This window comes from Stenella coeruleoalba (assembly GCF_951394435.1).
Source record: "Stenella coeruleoalba genome assembly, chromosome: 1".
NCBI classification, from domain to species: domain Eukaryota; kingdom Metazoa; phylum Chordata; class Mammalia; order Artiodactyla; family Delphinidae; genus Stenella; species Stenella coeruleoalba.
Genome location: NC_137169.1, coordinates 84779214 through 84803155, shown reverse-complemented (window position 1 = coordinate 84803155; position 23942 = coordinate 84779214). Strand labels below are relative to the sequence as shown.

General features: G+C 33.8%; 1 protein-coding gene across 4 annotated transcripts in view; it reads right to left on the bottom strand.

Annotated features, from left to right (window-relative positions):
- PTBP2 (polypyrimidine tract binding protein 2) overlaps window positions 1–23942 on the bottom strand; it is a 79330-nt gene that overhangs the window by 31443 nt on the left and 23945 nt on the right. For all 4 annotated transcript variants that reach the window (XM_079944110.1, XM_079944111.1, XM_079944113.1 and 1 more), the window contains exons 4-7: window positions 11958–12130; window positions 10858–11001; window positions 5029–5193; window positions 4827–4937 (exon numbers count right to left, since the gene is read on the bottom strand). In XM_079944110.1, coding sequence (XP_079800236.1) covers window positions 4827–4937; window positions 5029–5193; window positions 10858–11001; window positions 11958–12130 — 593 coding nt within the window. The remainder of the gene's footprint in view (window positions 1–4826; window positions 4938–5028; window positions 5194–10857; window positions 11002–11957; window positions 12131–23942) is intronic.

Sequence of the window (23942 nt, the reverse complement as noted above, 5' to 3'; positions counted from 1 at the left end):
AAGTCAAGGTAAAAAGATTACTTCTATTTCTTGAAAATATAGAAACTGAACTAGATAGAAAGCCACAGTTAAGTGATTATCTTTGCCCAATACACTGCTTGCCAATAAACAAGATTTTTGAAAAAGGCATTAGAGGGCATTTTCTTTAATAAATGTGAAGATCATTTAAAACAATTTACTTTTTACTTGACAATTATAATTGTTAAAATGACTTGTGATTACCACCCTAAATGTCAACCCTCAATATACATTACCTTTTCTGTTGACTTAAGAGGTTTTTAAAGCCAACCTCAGGACAAATTCAGGAGATAGTTACATTTTTCCCCTCCAACCGTCACTAATAAAACTCCACTGTTAATGTTTTTTTCCGAGTTGCTCTTTTCTTATAAAGCAAAATGCTAGGGGGAAGGAATTCCAATTAAATGAAAATAATTGCCAAAGATCATAACTAATATATGGAAAGTTTGGTTGGCTCTGTCACTCAAGCTGCCTTTACATGGCAGTGATTCCCAGGGCATTCAAAACAAAACAGAGTAGTGGGCTCCCAACCCCAAAGATTAGAACTGTTAGTTCAGAATGGCCTAAGAGTCCCATTCTGTGTAAGCAATCTATATGATAAGAATGTATCTGGACCACAGTCTGGTAAGAATGGGCTCTGGACCATACTTTAAAGAATACTATAATTCTCTTCCCCCAAACCTAAAGGTACACTATGCCTGCTAAATGAATTCCCAGGGCGTAAGCAATATTTTGTCATTCTCTCATTCATTTGAACAACAATCACTATAGAAGTGGAGAAGCAGGCTTGAGATTCCCTTCCCAAATTCTTATTCCTTACCTATAAATTTTATACGATCTCTACTGTTTTAACAAGCATAAAAATACAGCAACTGAATTACAAAGTTTAGAATCAACTCATTTTATAATACACTTAGACGTACATGGATGGTTGAAAGGTCGGAAGGATCTACAGCACTCTAGATGCTGGGAAAGTTGTGACATGGGTTGAAAAAGCCCTAATACCTGTAATACACCATACACTGTGCTAGGTTCTAAAAATGTAGCAGGGAACAAAGTAGACATGATACCCACTCATATATAACTTATAGTCCAACAGATAATACAGACACTTAACAAGTAATTATAAGTTTGATGTGCAGTGATGAGAACTAAGAAAGGAAGGGATCCAATCTAGTTGAAAGGTTATGAAAGACCTCTCTGAGAAGAGACTTCTAAACTGATACTTGAAAGAGAGGTAGGAGTTGGGCATAAGAGATGGAGAGAACAGTTTTAGCAAACAGAACAGCAAGTTGTAAGCCCATGAGATCAGAGAATATATAGAATATGCAAGCATTTAAAGAAGTCCAATATGGTTAAAGGTGGAAGATGATACTGGAGAGGCAAGATTTACTTTTATAAGCTATGTTAAGGAAGGAGGATTTTATATTTAGGACAAAAATCAGTCACTGAAGGGCACTGAGAAAGGAAGAAATATGACTTTGAGATCATTCTTAAAACTCAAAGTGGTGAGTTTTGTCAGAAGACCAATGAAACACAGATTTAAGAGATGATGGCTTAGATCAGTGCTACTCAAACTGTGGTTCATGGACTAGCAACCCAAGTCACTCTGCATGAAGAGAACTTTGTGTCCAAATTTATTATCAACACTGACACTGAACAAACTATAGCTAGAAGTATGTTGATTTGTATTTTTGCACAAGTGCCTTGTAGCATCTAAGACTAGCACTTTGAATGACACTAGCTTAGACTATGGTGATGGCAAGAGAGTTGGAGACAAAAGGATAGATTCAACAGAAATTTAGGGTCTAGAATGAGTACTATTTGGTGATAAGCTGAAAGGAAGAGGAATAAAGGAAGATTCAATGTTTTCTGGCTTGTTTCTTAGATTCATAGTACCTTGACCTTTATTGACACAGAAAATACAGGCTTTCGTATTTTTGGTGGTGGGGGGTGGTGGTGACAGGAGTTAATTGAACACGCTAAGTTTGAAGGTGCGCCATGGTCCATGGGTTCCTAATCTGGGTCTCTTAGAAGAGGTCTGAGCTAGAAAAAGTGATGTGAGTAGTCAGACTCACAAAGGTGTAATTGAGCTGTGTGTAACAGCTGAGGTCCCCGTGGTGGAAGGGGAGGGATATAACAAGGAAGGGACAGAGAGGTGGGATATATCTAGGTGAGAAGTCAGAGACCAGGAGAAAAGAGGATTTTAAGAAAGGGAAAGAAAGGTTCAATGTCAAATGTTACCTAAGGTTAGTTAAGATAAGGACTGAATAATTCTGTTGAGATTTAGCTACTCTAGTGATCACTGGTGACACGAGGGAGAAAAATATGGATAAATAGGGGCTGAAACCAAATTACTCTAAGTAGAGAAATAACAAGAGGATAATAAGTATAAACAGCAAATAAAGACAGCTTATTTAAGAATTCTAGTTATAAATGAAGAAAGGGAAGAGAGACAAGGTGTTAGATGGACAGATATATGGAATACAGAATTAAGGGTAAATTCATTTAAAAAATGAGAGAACACTTAAGCACACTTGAAACACTGGTGAGAAATAACCAACAAAGAGAAAAATACAAGAGAAAGAGGTGATGAAAATGCAAAGGCTCTTATGAGGCAGAACAGGATGGTATCTGGTGTTTACTGGTCTTAGAAATATCTATGCCTTTTATTTAGAAGAGACAGATATGTGTGGGTATAAGTAGATTTTGTGAGAAATACTGATGGAGTTTCCATCTGATAGTTTCTATTTTTTCTGAGAAGCAGCAGGCAAGGTCGTAAGAAAGAGTGAAGACAGACTTGGTGGAAAGAGAAATTTCTATCCGATATAGTCACTGTGGAAAATGGGAGAACAGACCGAAGAAATGTGGTAAGATTTTGCAAGCAGAGTCTATTTGTAGTTGATGCTGAAGAATTTAAATTAGTACTGGCTAGATTATGCGATATTCTCTAGGTACAGTCCACAGTCCAGATAAAGGCATGAAGAAAAATGACTGGAGTCATCAAAAGTATATGTTTAGGGCTTCCCTGGTGGCGCAGTGGTTAAGAGTCCGCCTGCCGATGCAGGGGACATGGGTTCGTGCCCCGGTCTGGGAAGATCCCACATGCCACAGAGTGGCTGGGCCCATGAGCCATGGCCGCTGAGCCTGCGCGTCTGGAGCCTGTGCTGCGCAATGGGAGAAGCCACAACAGTGAGAGGCCCGCGTACCGCACAAAAAAAAAAAAAAAAAAAAAGAAAACCTATCAAATACTGAAAGATATATATAAACTACTTTAACCACTGAATTGTATAGCCCAAATGCAGTATAATTCTGAATCAAATTCCATTTCACTGGTCCTTTACCAAATACTCTTCCTCTGGATCGGAAGGGAATGACAAAGAAAATATTCCATATCAAGAAAAATGTGCACTATATTTAAATTTGTTTGAAGTTGTGAAAAGTGCCATCGAGAACACGGCTTCTAGATTGTCTGCTATTGATCAAACCTCATACCACAATGATTTCAGTAACTCTTTAAATATAAAATATCTCCAAAGTTGGAGGGCTGGGGCATGTTAGGAAAGACAATTATTTTTTTAAAGAACAACTCTAATTGCTGAAAAGGGAAACATAATAGGATTAGATCATGCAATTGGGAACCAATGAGTAGCAACACACTGGAGAAAAGTAGACTAAAAAAATGTCAACTTTACAGATAGTGTACATTATAAGTAATTTACCTCTTTAAATCTTAGCATCCCCTTGTAACACAGGAAAAATTCCTGTTCTGTTTATAAATGGAGTAGTCAGAAAAAAATGAGGTAACAGCACTTGGTAAACCATTTCAATTATGTTATTATTACTAGTAAAGCCTTTCTGCTACCTGAAGCTATTTTTGCTCCCCAAATGAGATTCTAAGGATGGAATGCAATGAAACAATAATTAAAAATGGCCTGGTTCCATACAAGCTATCTTGATCTGGAGGAAGTATTGAATAGACCATAATTAGTCTGAAAGTAAAAGTGTGAAAGGGAGAAAAAAGGTAAGACAAATATAAGTACAGACAGTTGATTTAATGGTTTAATAATAAATATTTAATGTTTTAATAATGGAATAAAAATGAGATACTACAGCACAAGAAGTTAAAGAGACAGACAAAGGTAGATTTAAATAAGATACACAAACAGAAGATTAGGCATTTAGAAACAAAGATGTGGTATGCAGTTTTCAGTGGTAGCTATGACGGGTAGATTTTACTGCTTTGAACAGTTTCTTACCCTCCATATATAACAACAACAACAACAAAAAAGTAAGTAATGTGAATAAAAGGGAGACTAAGAACTTATTCAAAAAACCTATCTTTTAAAAAAATACTTAAAAAGAATACTGGAAATAGCTGAGAGCCTATCATAGAATTGAGCCACATGTCTATTGATGTATTTCAGCCAAACTATCTTATAGATATATTACTTTGAAACTCCCACTGGAAAATGTAAAATCTTATACAGGTATGCATGCACAATACAATCCTGCTATATCCTCAAGAGCACAAAACTTCTGGACCTAAATCAAACAAAAATGCAAAATATAAGCCTGTATTACATATAACTATAAATATGACTAATGTTAAAAATAAACATTTCTTTTTTATCATAAATACTAAGCTTTTCCAATATTACCTTAATGACAATAATGTGTGCCATCTAAAATGCTATATGGTATTGCTAAGTTATGTCAGTATTAATAACATTAGCTACACATATGTATGTGTATATACATATCTACCACTGAAAAATTATCGCTATCTCAAAAAAAACTAGACTTACTAGTTTTGCTTGCTGAGCATTTACTGGATCACCATACTGGAGAAGAGCTTGAAACTGGTTATTTTTTGTAAATGTGATTATCTTCAATACAGCACCAAACTTAGAAAATATCTGTTAAAACATTAAAATCAAAACAAATTTTATCTACTGTATTATTATTTCTCAATTTTATAGATAAACATGCAAATTAAACTAAACTTACTTGGTGAAGAACATCAAGTGTTACAGGGTAATACATATTGTCAATAATTATTCTAAGCACTGGACTCTGGGCTGGAGTCACTGCACTCTCACTAACTGTGGTGCCACTAAGAGGAGTATTTGCTGTCTGGACAGCTGTCACTGCTTGAAGAACTGCTTGAGCACGCTAAAAAATGAAAGATAAGCACTTTAGGAACATTCCTGGTATTTTCACCTATACTTTGCTAAACGTTACAATATTAAATTCTTTTCTAAAACACATAGATTAAATAAAATTTAACACTCAATAAATACTTCTGAGCACCTGCCATGAGCCAAGGATTATAATTCAAGTATTATACTAGTATTTATTTTACTTTAAAACAATTATCTAGGGTTTGGGACCAATGTGGAACAAGAAAGACAGTCAGTGTAATTTACTCTCAAAACAACAAGATGTAGTCTGACAGATTCAGAAAATGTTTTAAACAGAAACTTTTAGAGAACAATGAAACTTTAACATTATTCATTCCATAAAAAAGGCACATAGTAAACCTTAAGGGGATTACTAGATTATCCAAAAGAACTCCCATAAACATTATTTCCAATAAATCCTAGAAGAATATTCAGATACAAATTAAGTCTTTTTTTCATACTAGCGTAACTTCTGAAACCAAAATTTTTAGAACAGAAATTGATGTATACCATACTACAAAACCATAAAATTTTCAGGAATACTTCAAAATAAAATATGAAGAATATTTTCCATACATGTTATGGTATCTAATACACTATAATTTTACGTAGGACTAGGAAGATATTTATAATTGAACCATGACAGATCAACTATTATAAGACACATCTTGATTTCTGAGATTTTAAAATGTGAAAAAATATATATATGGAACTGAAAAAATACAGTATTTTTGGGAAATCTGTCAACTAAATCATATGTTAAATGTTCCAAAAAGACTGCCTTTATTACTATTATGCCTTTCCTATTATTACTGACAGATTCACTGATAAGGAATAATTTCTTTCTACCTTATCTGGGGTCAGAAAACCTATATAAAGGCAAATAACTGTTAGATATAATAATGACAAATACCTCTACACAGCTTTATAGTTTGAAAAAGTTGTATTGGCAGATGAACAGGAATATAAACAGAGCATAGTGATGAATGAAAAGGAAGGCTGATACAAAAGAATGAGAACATTTATGATAATAAGGAATGATCAGTGTTCCCTTCAGCAGCACATATACTGAAACTGGAACAAGACAGAGATTAGCATGGCCCTATGCAAATATGACCCCAAAATCATGAAGTGTCACATTTTTTCTGGACCTATTAACTAATGTGGTGGTGGTTATCATTTTGCGAAATATAAATATATCAAATCACCTTAAAACCCACACAATGTATATGTGAATTATATCTCAAAAAAGGTGGGAGGATGGTCATTTCACTGAAATATTATATAACCAGGAAATCATATAGCTTGGTACTCAAAGAGATCACACACTCATCTAGTCAAACTTCATCATCTAAATGCTAATAAAATATGACCTATAAATTTATGTTAAAGTGACTTGTTAATTCAAATCCAACATTTTGAAACATACAATAAATATTTAATACAATGGGCACATTTACACTACTATAAAGAATATAGTTATAAAAAAAGAGGGATAAAAAGATTTCTAGAGCAATGTTTGTTAAACATCTGAACATATTTAACCCAATATATATTTAAATAAAGTATTTTAAGTAGCTCATTGCAAGTAGCTCACTGTTCACTTTCTTCATTAGTGAACATGTCTTTATATACATTTATTATAATAAGCATGGAAATATCACAACTTAGAACAACTCTAACATCTGCTATTTTAAATAATGGAACGTCTTCTTAAAATAGTAATCACTTGATCATGGTGTACTATCCAAACAGTATAAAAAGTTAAGTTTCCTCTGCAACTCAGTCAACCCTGTCTGCTTTCCCTACATACACAAGCATATGTATATATGTACTCCATACAAACATGTTAAGTACTTATCTACTGCATACTTTTCTTTTCAATACTATTCACTGTTCTCCATCTTCCTTTTTTACCTTAACAATTACGTTCTCTATTATCACTAACAAGTAACTTCATACATTTTTTGGTCTCATTTATGTGTAGCTTTTTTGTTTAACATCTTTATTGGCATATAATTGCTTTACAATGGTGTGTTAGTTTCTACTTTATAACAAAGTGAATCAGCTATACATATATCACCATATCTCCTCCCTCTTGCATCTCCCTCCTCCATTTTTTTTTAAATAAACAAACATTTATTTATTTATTTTTGGCTGCATCGCGTCTTCGTTGCTGTGCGCGGGCTTTCTCTAGTTGTGGCGAGTAGGGGCTACTCTCCATCGCAGTGCATGGGCTTCTCATTGCAGTGGCTTCTCTTGTTGCAGAGCACGGGCTCTTAAGCGCGTGGGTTTCAGCAGTTGTGGCATGTGGGCTCAGTAATTGTGGTTTGCAGGCTCTAGAGAGCAGGCTCAGTAGTTGTGGTGCATGGGCTTAGTTGCTCTGCGGCATGTGGTATCTTCCTGGACAAGGGCTTGAACCCGTGTCTCCTGTATTGGCAGGTGGATTCTTAACCACTGTGCTACCAGAGAAGCCTCTTCATACATTTAAAAAAAAAAATTCATGGAGCAGAGTTGGCTTGCCAACCTAGATTTTAATTAAACTTAATATTGAAACAATCATATACACATAAAAGGACACAAATCATAAGTATATACAGCTCAATAAAATTTCACAAATAGAACATATCTGTAAAAGGACTATCTAGATAAAAAAATAGAACATTACCAACACTCCAGAAGCCACACACATGCTTTCTCCCAGTTATATAAATGGAACCATATAGTACGTGTTCTACTTTGATCTGGCTTCTTCCAATAAACATAATTTTTATGATGTTCATCCAAGTTCTAGAGACACCAGTAGCTTGTTCATTCTTTTTGCCAGTCAGTATTCCAACGAATAAATATACCATAACACATTCTACAGCTGCTGAACATGTGGATCATTTCCAGCTCTGGGCTATTACATACAGTGTGCCATGAACTTTCTTATACATATCTTTTCATGCACATATGTATGTATTTTCTCAGATACGTGACTAGTAAAAATTACTAAGTCAAAGAATATGTATATGCTCAGCTTTAGTAGATATTTCAAGGTTTTAAAAATGATTCTACCAATTTACATTCTCATCACTTATTTACGAAGTTCAAGCTTCTCTACATTGTTCCAATACTTGGTATTACTGGTCTTAATTTTATCCAGTATGGTATACATGGCAGTATCTCACTGTGATTTTCATTTGTATTAAGGGTTCTTAATCCAAACCTTATCCACTCTGTGGATCAGAGGATGGCTTTCAAGGAAACTAACTAATGGGAAACCTGAAGATGTCTAACAAGTGGCCATGTGAAGTAAGGGATGGAAAGGTGGTATAAAGGCAGGCAGGCCACAATATTCCAGGTCAAAGTGACAGCACAGAAGCACAATGGCCTCCAAAGACAAAATAAGAGAAAGCATGCCAGGTTATAGGCGCTACAATTACTACTGGGATAGAAGCACAGGAAAATAGGGTGGGAGTAGCCATAAGACAGAAACAGTACTCATCTCAAAGGGCTTTTACCCTGAGCATGAAAAGGATTTGCTGCAGATGACTGTGTCTGAGCAAATGAAGTAGCAAGAAAGAAGAAAACTGGGCAGATACTGAAAAGAGTGAATTCACAGAACCTACTGATTTGATGAAAGGTTCTGGAAGAATTCATGATTGACAACACACATTCATTTCTCTCTTCTATTATAAAACACTATTAAAATGACTATAAATAAGTACAAAATGGAATAAATGCAGATACTGAAGAGAAAAGGTTATCACTAGCTCAGAATAATTTTATCAAATTCCCAAAACTCAGAAAATGCATGGACAGAAGACACAGTGAACACGTAGCAAAACAGGGTTTGCACTGGTAGCATCCATAGGAATCAAATTAGAAATTGGTAGGTACACAGGAGGAAGGAGAATGAAAATAAAAGGGTTAACAGAAAGTATGGCTAACAAACATCCTCTTCCTCCTCACCATCAACCAACTTATTATTAAACAATAAAAACAAAAGCAACAACAACTAAACACTCCCTTAAAAGAACAGAAACTCTAAAAGGAGTTTTGAAGGCCAAGAATAAAGACCTCTGGCATTTGGGGGGGATCCCAGGTTAGTATCCAAGTCCTCATTACCTTACTCTAGAGGAAAGCATGCAAGTCCAATAAAACCTAATTGTCCATTCTGAAATATAAACAGACAATGAGGGTGGGTGGGAGGAAGAGAAGAATAGAGGGAACAAGATAAACGTAACAGCTAATTCTAAAGAAAGTAAAAGATACAGTCAAGTATTTTAAAATACCATTAATTAGTAACTGTAAAGAATGACCAACTACGAGGTAAAAAGGGTATCAAAGAAAAGAAGAACTTTTGAAAATCAAAAATATGGCTGTCAAAAAATTTTTTTTCAACATAAGAACACTGCACTGACTGCTCCCTATGTTTGGAACATACCCAAGACTTCAGTAAGTGCCTTATTCTCTAATCACTTTGAAGTTTGTTACTCAAATGTCACTTGTTGGTTGGGCTTCCACTGGTTATCCTATTTGAAATTACAAATCCCCCTCCCCTACATATATCTATCTATCTATAGATGCCTTATCTTTATTCTTTCCACATCATTTTCATTTGAATCTTTTTAAATGAGAATGCATTCACTAATTACTGAAAATACTAACATGTAAAATAAAATTGGGATATTAAATGCCATTTTAAACTCTAAATAAAAAGAACAGAGAATACATATTTTCTTTTGGTATATTTCCTCATGATAAATTCTGAGAAGTACAACTTCTGGTTCAAAAGAAATGAAAATTATCAAATTAAAAAAAACAACTGAAATTTTAGCCTTATCTTTTAGGCAAAAAGTTTTACAAGCTTATTTTTCATGAACTATCAAAATGACCTTAAATTATTTTTTACAAAGGTTAAAATCTATGAGAAATTATTTTCCATTTAATTTTTGATAAGAGCCACAGTTTAGATTTTACTAAAACAGATATAATTAGCTAAAAACTACATTTGAAGAGCTTTTAGACCAGTTTTTATTGCAATCCTATGTATTTAGATCTAAAACCATTCTTATACTTTTTCTAAAAAAATAATTTTAGATAATTAATATCTTCTACATCACATTTTTAAAAGATCAACACATATTCTCAACATATATTCTCAATTCTTACATTTTTTCCCCCCAGGAAAACCATTAACACATCCTCAGTAGGAGTTTTTCCATAAGAAATTAAGACCTATAAAAAGTCAAATAACCAAAGGGACTGAACTTCGTACACTGAAGTCTAAGCAGCAGAGTTGCATAAACAGTTTATACTTAAGTCCTACCTCAGACAGTATCTATACAAAAACTTTAATTTGCACAAAGAAAAAGAACACTTTGACCAGAACCTTAAAAGCACTGAAAAAAATGCTATTTAACTAATTTATCCAGTATTAACTTAAAATATGAAAATAAGAGACCACACATACTTTCTGTAAATTAACATAATGGTTAATACTTAACATGCTACAAGAAAATGCCACAAAAAAACCAGAAAACAAAAAACAAGAAAATGCTCATAGAAAAATCTTCTGAATGGTTAAAAAATTTTTTTTCTGCTAATATGTTTATGAGATTCTTAATACGTTCTAGGCCATTTTATTTATGTACCTACACATACTCACTTGGTTCAATGTATTATCTGTTTTTAGTTCTTTGTGATTGGAGTACTGAATATAAATCGGTTGGTTACGAAGGTGAGGTGTCACAGCAGAATAGTAATTAACCATAGTAATAGCTGCTTCCTCTGTTGCTAGTTCCAAAAATGCCTGAAAATTTAAATAGCAAAAATCTTAATATTATGAATCAAATTCAAATAAACTTCAATATCTGTGTAATCTATTTGGTTCATTAGAAAAATCAGTATCTAGAATATAACCTTTCAAGTTACATTCAGATGCTCTAGTAGGTAGAATTAGAAATCTCTTACTGAAGTTTAGAGATACAATTAAAGCTAAACTCAGAAGCTCTTAGAATACAAAGTACTTCCACCTCTGATTTTCCATACACTACAAATGTACCCATTTCAACAAAGGCTAGAGAAAATAAAATCTAAACATTTTCCAGCACCAGAATTTTACCACTCCTAACCTAGAAAACATAAGAGAACACCAAGTCATTTTTAAAGCATTTACAATTTAACAAAAAAAAAAATTAAATGTCATATTATTAGTGATATTAACTATATTTAAGAGAACATTAAATTTCTCTAAATTCTTCTAAATGGTATCATTAGAAACTTTAAAACAAAATTTGATTTTTAATATACCTGGACCCTACTGCTACAGGTATAACTATTCAATATAGAATATCTGGGACTAATGACTATCTTTTTCTAATGCTATCAGATAAATATTTCCCTGGGATAAGCTTAAAGGATAAGATGCTGCTAGTGTCCTTACTGATTTCCGATATTACAAAGAGCAAAGCCACAATAAAAGAAGTATTTCATCTGTATTTCCTACAATCTCATTGACCAGTAGTTCAATTAGAGTCCTAAAGGAAATTTAAAAGGCAAAATTTGAAAACTACGGTGACTTTTTCATTTTAGCTCCCTACCATTAGTTTCCCAAACACAGCTACAAGGAGAAGTCAGAGTAAGACTTCTGTCATGTTCTTTAAGAAAAGTAACCTACTATATACTATCCTTTCATCAGGCAACAGCTAATTCACACCTGCTAGATAGTTGAGGCTTAACATTTTATAAGTCCTGAAAGAAATATACCTGATTTTTTCCTTTCAGCATAAGGATGTTGGTCACCTTACCAAAAGGTAAGCCTAAAGCAATAACTTCAGTTTCTGTCACTTCACCAGGTAATTTCCGAATATGAAGTACACGAGAAGGAGCACCATCCATTTTATCTTCTCCTTTAAATTTTTTACTATCATTACCATTGGCTGAAAGACATTAAAGAAACAGTCTTTAGTATATTGATTTTCCTTATTTGCATAAAAAAATCACAAAACAAACTTTAATAAAGAACTTAAACAGAGCTGAGCATACTTGGGATACTTCCTAAAAATTCAAAAACCAGGTTTGCAAAGTAACAGAGAAAATCATATCCACCAATTACTACTAAATGAAATCATCAATTAAGATTACTATTGGGTAAATATATTTCTGGATAGCATATGTAAAGAGTAGCAAGTGATAATCAAAAACATTAAAATGCAATTTCATACAGAAATGGTCAATGGCTATAGAACACAATTATCTTACAATTCAATCGTCTCATTAGAGACTAATAAGGAGTCTAAGACTTAGTCTAAGACTAAGGAAAATACAAAAAAGTGAAAATTTTGACTTAGCAAAAATTAATTATAATTTTACCTGAGAAATTCTAAATTGTTCAATTTGAAAAATGTGCTAAAAAATGGAATCAAAGAAGGCAATGCTGTAAAAATTATTATGCAGTCGCTCCACACTATGGGTCACATTCCTCTACCTAAAATGTTTTGTCACTATCAAAATCTACTATAAATCACTCATGGACTTGATTATCTTATTCTGTTACTCTGAGCTTTAAAGTGATATATTTTAAACAACAAATTAGTTGCCTGCTTTTATTCCAAAGCTTTACCAAAACACACGAAATAAACAAAAAACCAAAATCCAAACTTACTAAAGAATCAATAAAATATGTGATGTTTTGGTGGTTCTTAATCTTCTAAGAACTCAAGGATATTTCTGAGAATCTAACTAACTTGAAGAATCCTTACACAGTGAGAAATATGCATGTATACTCCATTTTGATATGATTTTTGGTACTTTACAGTACACCCCCAGAAAACATTCAATACTATCTATAAAATTCTAAGACCATCGGGATCTTCTAAGTGCCTTCAAAATTTATTCAAACATTAATTCTTTAAACATTACTGAGTTATCAAGAATATGTCTGGCACTTCTTTAGGTTCTGGGGGTACAGCGGTGAACAGTAAGCAGTAAGATCCCTGATGCTGTCCTGTAGTCTAGTGGGAGAGATGGACTACCCAGTACATGAACCAGATTACTTCTTATAGTGATTTTCCCCACTTTCTCTACCTGCTGAACACCTTTCCTTCACAACTGGCTCAAAAATCATCTCTATAGTCAAGACTTCTCTAGTACCTCTGGGGAGAACTATTTCTTCCCATAGCACTTTTTTGTAGCTCCTATGGCGTTTTATTCCTACATTTAAGTTTCACTGTATTAAAATTAGTTGTTTACAGAGCTGAGGAGGTAGTGTCTTATTTCTCTTTCTGTCCACCACACCTAGCACAGTGCCTGGCTTGAGGCTTATTCAATGAATGCTTGTTGAATGAATGCATTTATGCATGCCAGAAACTCAGCTGTTAGCAAGACTATGATAATGAAACAAGTAATACTTTTTTCCACTTGGTTATTTCTTATTTCTTTCTGTTGTACTAAGTGCTATGAAGAAAGTAAAGCACAGTAATGTGATTAAAAGTGACTTAGCAGAGGACTGGAAGAGGGTGATGTGGTAGTGATTTTACTGGATGATCAGAGATAATATGTGAATTCACCTGATAAGTATAACTTAAAGTGTCAATTAAGTCATATTTTAACAGTTTCACTCAAGTTTATATACATGAACGAACAGCCAATGCATTTAAAAATTCTCTTAAGTTGACTCTGTACAGAAGAGTAGTAAGCTATGGCTTCTGAATATATTACCAGAAAAATCTTGCTGGTTAGCTCTTCATCATTCCAAAAATAAGAAGAACTACAAAAAGCTCTCCACACTTCCTTTCATAAGTAAGGAAAACATCTATGTGCACAGGCACCTGAACCTACCAGAAACAGGCTGAATTTCCTATTTTGTGGCATCTTATTTTAACAAAATCATCATTGGGTCTGTTAAATGATACTGCAGGGAATCAAAAAATACACATATACCTTAAAACATATAACTGACATACAAATGCATATTCTTCTAAGGCCTTTTCTTAGCAAAGCAATCTGATAGACTGTGTTCTTGTTCATTCGTTTGAATAACAAGAACAAATAATTCAGTCCAACGTATAGTCCCATGAATTATAGGTTATGATATCAGGAAACTCAAACAGCAAACTTCTGTTTTTCCTTTAGGGAAAAAGGCAAGAAAAAAAAAATCACAATAAAGATACTACCCATCACTACACATATAGGGCGAAAAAAATGCTTCCCTTTTCAAATGATTCTTAGAATATGATTCCCAAAAGGCAAAAACCTGCCTAAACCTATTATTAAAAGAATACAAGAGTTTATTGTTTTGAATTTGTGTTGGATGATTTCTTGTCAGTGGATGGTGAGTAAAACAACTGAGTAAAAAAGGTAGATGGGACAGTTTTCACAGTTAAAGATGATAAATAACTTGTAGAAAAGAAGGTACTTTTCTTTTGCGTTGATATTTAACATTCACTGAAAGTAACCTACATGCCAGGCACTTTACAACTCTTAAGACTGCTATTATAACCCATCAATCCCATTTATAAATGAGAGGTACTTAAGCTGCCCAAGGTCAGAGTTACTAAGTGGTAAAGACAGAAAATGGCAGGAAAAGGATTAAAACTCAGGAGTATGACTCCATAGTCTGTAGTCTCAACCCACTACTACAGGAGGACCCTTATAAAGACAAACTTCAGGTAATATATAATGGCCTAGAGAAAATCTGTTCTTTTCTTCCAAATGCCATGTAACTAACAACATTTACACTCTGTCTTTACACTACTTGATACTCCTCTCAGTTAATAGCTTCAGAAAGGGTGGCTATTAAATATTCATATTTTAGTGCTAAATATTATGAAAGTCTCAATTTTAAATAATGATACTATGAGAATGTAAAATTGAGAAATGATGATTTCTTTAAATAAAACTAAGCTGACTTTCATATATAAAAGTACCCCAACCCTGGAAAAGAGAAAGGGCACTGAATGTGTGGCCTTGGGGCTTCCCTGGTGGCGCAGTGGTTTAGAATCCGCCTGCCAATACAGGGGACATGGGTTCGAGCCCTGGTCCGGGAGATCCCACATGCCGCGGAGCAGCTAAGCCTTACACCACAGCTACTGAACCTGCACGCTAGAGCTCGCGAGCCACAACTACTGAGCCTGCATGCCACAGCTACTGAAGCCTGCGTACCTAGAGCCCATGCTCTGCAATAAGAGAAGCTGTCCAATGAGAAGCCTGTGTACTGCAACGAAGAGTAGCCCCTGCTCGCCGCAACTAGAGAAAGCCCGCGTGCAGCAATGAAGACCCAACGCAGCCAAAAATAAATAAATAAAACAAAGTGTGGCCTCAACTTATGAAACATGTAGGCCATTTATGACCCTATTAGAGAAGTAAGGAAGATGGGGTCTCTCTGGGTTACAGATCTATGATTCTTCAGAAGACAAAGTACTATAATTTGGACTTCTTTCCACAATCCTTTCCCTTACACTTCCCAGGTAATTCCAGACAGAAACTTTGGTTTAGGTATGTAAAACTAAAGAATTTTAAAAACTGTTTTTCAACAACAGATGTAGTAATGCTTTTACTCATGCATGTAAGCTGCATATAAATTGTAGAAATCTTTATACTGTCTTCCATATATGCCTTCTTAAAAAAGCCTTTGGCTTAATGGAGCTCTTCTACTCACAAATTCAAAACAAGACACAGAAACTGTTTCTAAGTGAACATTCCAATACAAACTTAAAAGTTTTCTACCTCAGTTCTAAAGTGAACATCTTCACTTTTGAACAGTCCCAGTCCATCTCTTTTCTCTTTGACTGACTTTTGTCTTCTACTGGCTTTTTAACTGTAGTTTTCACACAAAAGGGTCTCACCAAGATCCTGGGTAATTTGTTAAATCCACCTGTGGCGGAAGAGCTGTGAGCCCTCTCAACCTTACCAAATCTCTCTGTTCTCACAGCATCCTTAATAACTTACTTCTAGTTTCCTTACTTCCCTGACTCATTTGATACCTGCTCTGACCCCTCTGCTAACTCATTCACTTCCCAAAATGGTTGGACTGTCCCAACGTGTTCTGGTCTCAAGTCGTTCCCATTTTTACTTGCTCATATAGACACTCCAGTAAGGGGTTTCAAAAATCAACTTCTATTTTATGTCTATTATTTTAGTCCCACTCATTCACCAATATTTCTAGTTCTATACTTTCAACTGTATATATACCAACTTGAAGTGCAACATCTCAAAACTTTTTACTTCATCTGTCCAGTGAAAACTATTTTAACAAAATATAAGTACATTCTCATTCTCCAATTCTTCCAGACTCAAACATTTATAAAAAGCACTCGTAACTTCCTTTATCAAAATATAACTGAGAGGCAAAGCAGTTTTACTCTCAAGCAGTTTTAGTTAGACTTCTGGGCAAAGCACAGTGTTATACAAGCTGCTGGCTTTAGAAAAACAAAAAAATAAAATAAAGTTAATCTGAGCTAAGAAAAATGAATGCTCATACTCTTTGCATTCTATATGGGAAAACAGAAATTTCAAAGAACAGTTAAACCAGAAACGTAGGTATATACAGGTAGAGAATACTTGTGTTATTCTACTAGCTTTAGTTAACTCCAACAGTCACCGCACACACACACAAAAAATCTTACTAGGTTTACTGTAAAAGCTGCCTATAACTCTGCATTTCTGAGTAGCTGCATAGCCTAGTTGTCAAAAGTAACTTATGCATGAGCTGGAAAAATATAGAAGGTTACACTAAATTAGAGGAAGGCTCACATTACCTCTACACCTCTATGCAAGAGGACATGCTGTTAGGACCCTCATAAACATTCAAACTGAAACAACATGCTGGAATAGTCTCAAAGTATTACAAAAAAATGAAATAACTTATCAAAAATGTCTGTATGTAAAAATTAATTGGAAATCTCAGAGAATTCTGAATAACATGTAACAGAATCTATAAAATGATTTCAGTTCTTTTACATAGAGAAAAAGTCATACTTTCAGCAATAATACTGATATTAAAGAAAAGCAGTAGCACTGGCAGAAACATGTATACCTAACTTAAAGAGGTATTCCATTTCCACACCTATAAAAAAATGGACTCAAGAGAGACCATATCTTACAATTGTCAAGCCTCCTCCCCACTTCCAAAGAGTTAAAAATTCCTTCCAATAAAATCCAATTCCAATACTAGTTAGAGCTGTGTCTTTGAAATGTTACGCTTCTAAAGAAGGAATTAGTTTATTACAAAATAGTTTTGAATAAGATTATTTCCCCAAGACTAAGTTTCTAATAACATTAACTTTTCTCACTTCTAAAATTCTTTTTTTCTTTGACACAAATATACGTGTAGAGAAAGAAAGTCTGGACAGGGAAAGGCTGTTGAGATAGATGCTGTTGGAAAAAGAATTCTAGTGAAGTCAGAAGAAACATTTTGGGAAAAGCTGGAATGTAAGAATGAAATTCTGTTTTGTATCTGATAATGATAAAAATGTCCTTGTAATACTGTCTGTAAAAGTCCCTTTTTGAGCCATCTGGATGACAACTGCATATTTGTCCAGGTAAGTATAGTCACTGGTTTTTAAAGGTCTTATTATTCAAATTGGGGTCTGTTTGAACATACACAGACTCTCATCTTTCTATGTTAGGAAAAACACAGAACAATTTTAAAACTCAATGTTTCCTTTGTTCAAAAAGGTAAAATAAATTGAATCTATATAAACTGCTTAGGTTGAAACAGGCTTTAAGAAATTTTACTCCATCACTACAAAAACACTTGATTCATTCTTTAGTCACAAAGTACATTATCATTCCTAAACATACTTTAAAAAAAAGGAAAACAGTAACAGATTGTTCTTTCTTTTCAACAAAAACAAATCACTTTCTCTACTTTGCTCCCTTTGTTAATGGAACTACTATCCATCAACCCAGTGATTCTAGGCCGAAACTCTTAATACTTCTACCAAAGTCTACTTCTAAATAACTCAGAAATTGTCTAATTTCTTCATATATCATTCTCTCCATATTCTACTCCTGAGACTCTAAAATTCAGGACCTCGGTGTCTCTAAAGCAGATTATTGTAAAGTTTTAAACTGTCCTATGTACAGTAGTAACCCCCCTCTGCCCCCTAAAAAATGCAAATGGAACAAAAATCCTTTCTAAGTGTAAATATCGTGAAGTCCAATCTCCTTATTACAACAAGTCAAATCCTATATCCAGACCCCTGCCCACCAGGACATTTTTACTCATTCCCCTTCTCACATTTTACATTGCACAAAGACAGAACTCTACAAGTAGCTGATGGGTTTCCACAGGTAGCCTACTATTTCAAATAAATTGTTATTTATTTTACAGCTTTGTTCATTGACAAAGAACATGTCCATCACCCCAGAAAATGTCCTAATACTTATTAATCCCCAACACCCACAAGCAACGATTATTTTGGTTTCTATACTGAAAATTAATTATCTGCTCTTTACAGAAAGGGAATCACATAGTATATACTCTTTTGCGTCTGGCTTCTCTTGCTTCATATAACGTTTCTTAATATTCACTTGTGTTGCTACATGTATTAATAGTAATTCTTTTGCTCTTAATAAGTAGTAATCCACTGTATGACTAACTTCTTGATCCATTTTCCTGTTGATAGACATTTAGATTGTTTCAAGTTTGGGACCATTATAGTTTTTTATACACACATTTGTACAACTAGAAATGGAAGTACTGGGTCATAGGACATGTTTATGTTTAACTTTATAAGAAACTGCCTGTGCTATGCGGCTGCATCAGAAACATCAGCCGCATAGCACAGGGAGATCAGCTCGGTGCTTTGTGACCGCCTGGAGGGGTGGGATAGGGAGGGTGGGAGGGAGGGAGACGCAAGCGGGAAGAGATATGGGAACATATGTATATATATAACTGATTCATTTTGTTGTGAAGCTGAAAAAAAAGGAACTGTCAAACTGTGTTCCAACTATTTTACACTCACCAACAATGGCATATAGTTTCAGCTGCTCCACATCCTCATCAACATTTGGCATTACCGATTTGTTTAACTTTAGCCTAGATTCTAGTTGGTCTGAAGTGGTATCTCATATTAGTTATAAATTGTGATTTCCTTATGACTAATAAATCTTTTCATGTGCTTATTAGCCATTCGTGTACCTTCTTCTGTCCATTTAAAAAATTAGTCTCTTTGTATTTGACATGCAAGAATTCTTTACATACTCTGGATATAAGTATTTATGTACGTCAGACATGTATTGATATCTGAATGAATATTAATATTTTCTCTCAGCCTGTGCCGTGCCTTTTCATTCTCTTAATAATGTCGTTTGATGAGAAGGTTTTCATTTAGATGGACTCTAGTTTGTAAAGTATTCCTTTATGGTTAGTGTATTTTTGTACCTTTTCTAAGAAATCTTCATTTACCCCAAGGCTGAGGATACATTCTAGGATTTTTTTTCTTAAAAGCTTTGCATATTTAGATTTTAGGTTTAGGTATGTAATTCATCTTTTTCCATACGGCATGAAGTAAGGTTTGAGTTTCTAATTTTTTTTTTGTTTTCATTTGTGTATCCAACTGTTCTAGCACCACTTGTTAAAAATACTTCCCTTTCACCATTAAATGACCAAGGGACCTTTGTAAATAATCAACTGACCCTAAATGTAGGAGTTTATTTATAAATACTGTTCTGTGACACTAATCATGCTATACTAAACTGCTGTGATTACTTTACTCTTGAAATGAAATAGTATTCCAACTCTTTTTTTTCTTTTTCAAATGGCTTTAGTTATTCTAGGTCTTTTTATTTCCATATAAAGTGTAGACCAATTCATCACTTTCAATGTAAATGCCTGTTCAGCTTGACTGATTTATAAATTCCATCCCAATTAGGGGAAAAATGACATCTTTAACACATTGAGCCTTCTACTCATGAACATGGTGTATCTATTTATTTAGGTCTTTAATTTCTCTTTGCCATGCCTTGCAGTTATTGATGTAGTTATCATGCACATTTTTTGTTAAATTTATTCTTTGATATTTTGTCTTTCTGATGTTTCTATAAACGGATTTTTTAAAATTTCATTTTCCAAAACTTTGCTAATAATATCAGAAAAAAATTATCTTTGTATGGTGAACTGTATCCTGTAAACCATTCTAAAATCATTTAGATTCCTTTGGGTTTTCTATTTTAAAAATCATGTTGACTGTGAATAATACAGTTTTACTTCTTCCCTTCTGATCTTTATGCTTTTTATTTATTTTACTCGCCTTAATGTAAGCAAAAGCTAGAAAAATTGTGGAAACAGACATCCTTACTTCATTCCTCATTTTAAGAAGAAAACATTCACCCCTGCAGGTTTTGTTGTTGTTACTGTTGTTTTAAAGAAATTGATTACTTAAATTTACCTGGAAACACAAAAGCTCTAGATTAATCAATCAGAAAAAAAGAGCAAAGTTCCTCAACCTCATTAGTCATAAAAACTAAAATTAAAACCTTGAGAAACTACTTACACACCCATTAGAAGAGATAAAAAGATAATACGAAGGTGAGGATGCTGAACAACTGGAACTTTCATATACTGCTGGTGGGAATGTAAAATGGTATAAGCACTTTTGAAAACTGTTTGGCATTAAATGTACATAAGAATTAAACATACACCTACCACACAAAACAGGCATTCCACTCCTTAGCATTTACTCAAGAGGAATAACAGTGGATGTTCACGTAAAGACTTGAACATGATTGCTCCTAACAGTTTTACTCATAATAGTCCCCAAAGGGAAATGACTTAAGTGTCCATCAATGGCTGAATGAATAAACAAAATGCAAACACTACTCAGCAGTAAAGAGGAAAGTGAAAGCAGTACAACACAGAAGAGTACATAGTACATGATTCTGTTTATACAAAATTCTAGAGAATTCAAACTAATTAATAGTGACAAAAAGCAGATCAGTGATTGAGAAGGGGATAAAACAGGAAGGGATGGCTACAAAGGGCTATGAGGAATCTAGTATGTGTGATGGATATATATTTTGACTGTCAGTGATTTCATGGGTGTATACATCTTTCAATACTTATCTGACTGTACAATTTAAATGGATGCAATTTATTGTATGGAAATTATACCTCAATAAAACTGAATTTAAAGTGGAAAAAAAAACATTCAATATTTCACCATTATGAATGAAATTTATTGTAGGCTCTTAGTAGATGCCCCTTGTCTACCCTGTAGAAGTTCCCCTTTCTTATTAGTTTTCTGAGAACTTTTTATCATGAATGGATGCTGTATTTTTGTCAAATGCCTTTTCTGCTTCTATCAACATGATGATTCTTTTTCCTCCGTTATTCTATTGTGATAAATTACACTGAATTCCTTTTCGACTGTTAAACCTTACAATCAAGAGGTAAGCCTGAATTAGTCATCATGAATTACCTTTTACATACTGCTGAAAGTGATTTGCTAATATCTTGTTAAGAATGTCTGCATTTATGTTAATGAAAAATGTTAGTGTGAAATCCTGATTTCTTATATTATCTTTGTTAGATTTTGGTTTTGGTAGCTTCATAAAGTGAATTAGGGAGTATTCCCCTTCTCTTTTTCTAAAAAAGTTTAAAAGAAAAAATGGCTATTATTTCTTACTTTGAAGTTTCATAAAATTCAACAGTGAAACCGCCCATGCCTGAGTAAAACCACCTACAAGTGAAAACCACCTACGAGTGAAATCACCTATGCCTGAGTAATCTCCATGAAAAGATGTTTTTTATTAAAAATTCAATTTTGATAATAGAGATAAAGGTAATCTATATCTATAATATTATAATATAGAGGTAATCTATTATATCAATTTTGGTTCACTAGATTTATAAAAGAGTTTGTCTATTTCACCTAAGTTGCTGAATTTATCAGCATTACCGACGCTTGTGATACTGTCTTTCTGTCCTATTACACTGTGTAGGATCTGTAGTGATATCTCCACTTTCATTCCTGATTCTGGTAATTTATGTTTTCTTTTTCTTTCTTGACAGAAATTTTAAACCTTTCTTTTTTTCTGCTACAGATATTTTCCAATGTAGGTAGATAAGTACTAATATAGAACTATTTTCCCCCCATGCACTTCTTGTGGGGAAAATATTTCCATATTTTCTTCTATATTCCAAGAAAATATAGATGTATTTTCATTTGGTGTATGATTAAAATATGATGTATTTTCTTTCAGTCAAAAATATGCCCTTTATATCTTCTGTGATTCATGTGCTTTTCAGAATTGTGTAAATTTCTAAATATTTGGTAATTTCCTAGATTTCTGTAAATCCCACTACAATCAGGTACTATATGAGCTTCAATCATTTGAAATTTATTGTAAGCTATGTTAACATCATGTTGAATATCCTATGTACATTTAAAAGGCTATTTTGTGCAGTTACTGGATGTCTTGTAAATGTGACTTAAGCCAAGCTGACAGCATTGTTCAAATCCTCTATGTACTGTTTTTTTAAGATCAATTCGTCCTATCGATTACTATGAGGAATGTTAAAACAGCCACAGCCAATTGTAAATTTAAAATTGTAGATTTCTCTGCTTCTCTTTTAATTTTGTCATTTTTTAATATGTACTTTGAAACTGTTATTACTAATATACAAATAAAGGAATGTTATATTTTCCAATATATTGACTTTTTCGACCCTAAGAAATATGCCTTTTTATACCTGGTAATACTCCTTGTCTTGAATTCTACTTCATCTGATGTTAATACAATCACATCAACTTTCTTGTGCTTACTGTTTGCGTGAAATATTATTTTCCATCCCTTTTACTTTCAACTTGTGTCTCTGTACTTCAACCTGACGACAGCAGTAGACACCGTAATTACGTCTTACTTTTTAATCCAGTATGATATTCTTTGCCTTTTAATTGGACTTCTTAGACTACAAATGTCCAAAAGAAACGTACCAAAAGCCACATAAATTTTAAGTATTCTAGTAACCACATCAAAAAGTAAAAGGGAGTGAACTTAATTTTTTTTGAACAGGTTCTTATTAGTTATCCATTTATACATATTAGTGTATACATGTCAATCCCAATCTCCCAATTCATCCTACCAGCACCACTCCACCACTTTCTCCCTTGTTGTCCATACGTTTGTTCTCTACATCTGTCTCTATTTCTGCCCTGCAAATGCGTTTATACGATATCTGTTTTTCACTTTCTGATTTACTTCACTCTGTATGACAGTCTCTAGATCCATCCACATCTCTACAAACGACTCAATTTTGTTCCTTTTTATGGTTGAGTAATATTTCATTCTATATATGTACCACATCTTCTTTACCCATTTGTCTGTCGATGGGCATTTAGGTTGCTTCCATGACCTGGCTATTGTAAAATAGTGCTGCAGTCAACACTGAAGTACATGTGTCTTTCTGAATTATGGTTTCTCTGGATATACGCCCAGTAGTGGGACTGCTGGGTCATATGGTAATTCTGCTTTTAGTTTTTTAAGGAACCTCCATACTGTTCTCCATAGTGGCTGTATCAATCTACATTCCCACCAACAGTGCAAAGGGGTTCCCTTTTCTCCACACCCTCTCCAGCATTTGTTGTTTGTAGATTTTCTGATGATGCCCCTTCTAACTAGTATGAGGTGATACCTCACTGTAGCTTTGATTTGCATTTCTCTAATAATTAGTGATGTTGAGTAGGTTTTCATGTGCTTCTTGGCCATCTGTATGTCTTCTTTGGAGAAATGTCTATTTAGGTCTTC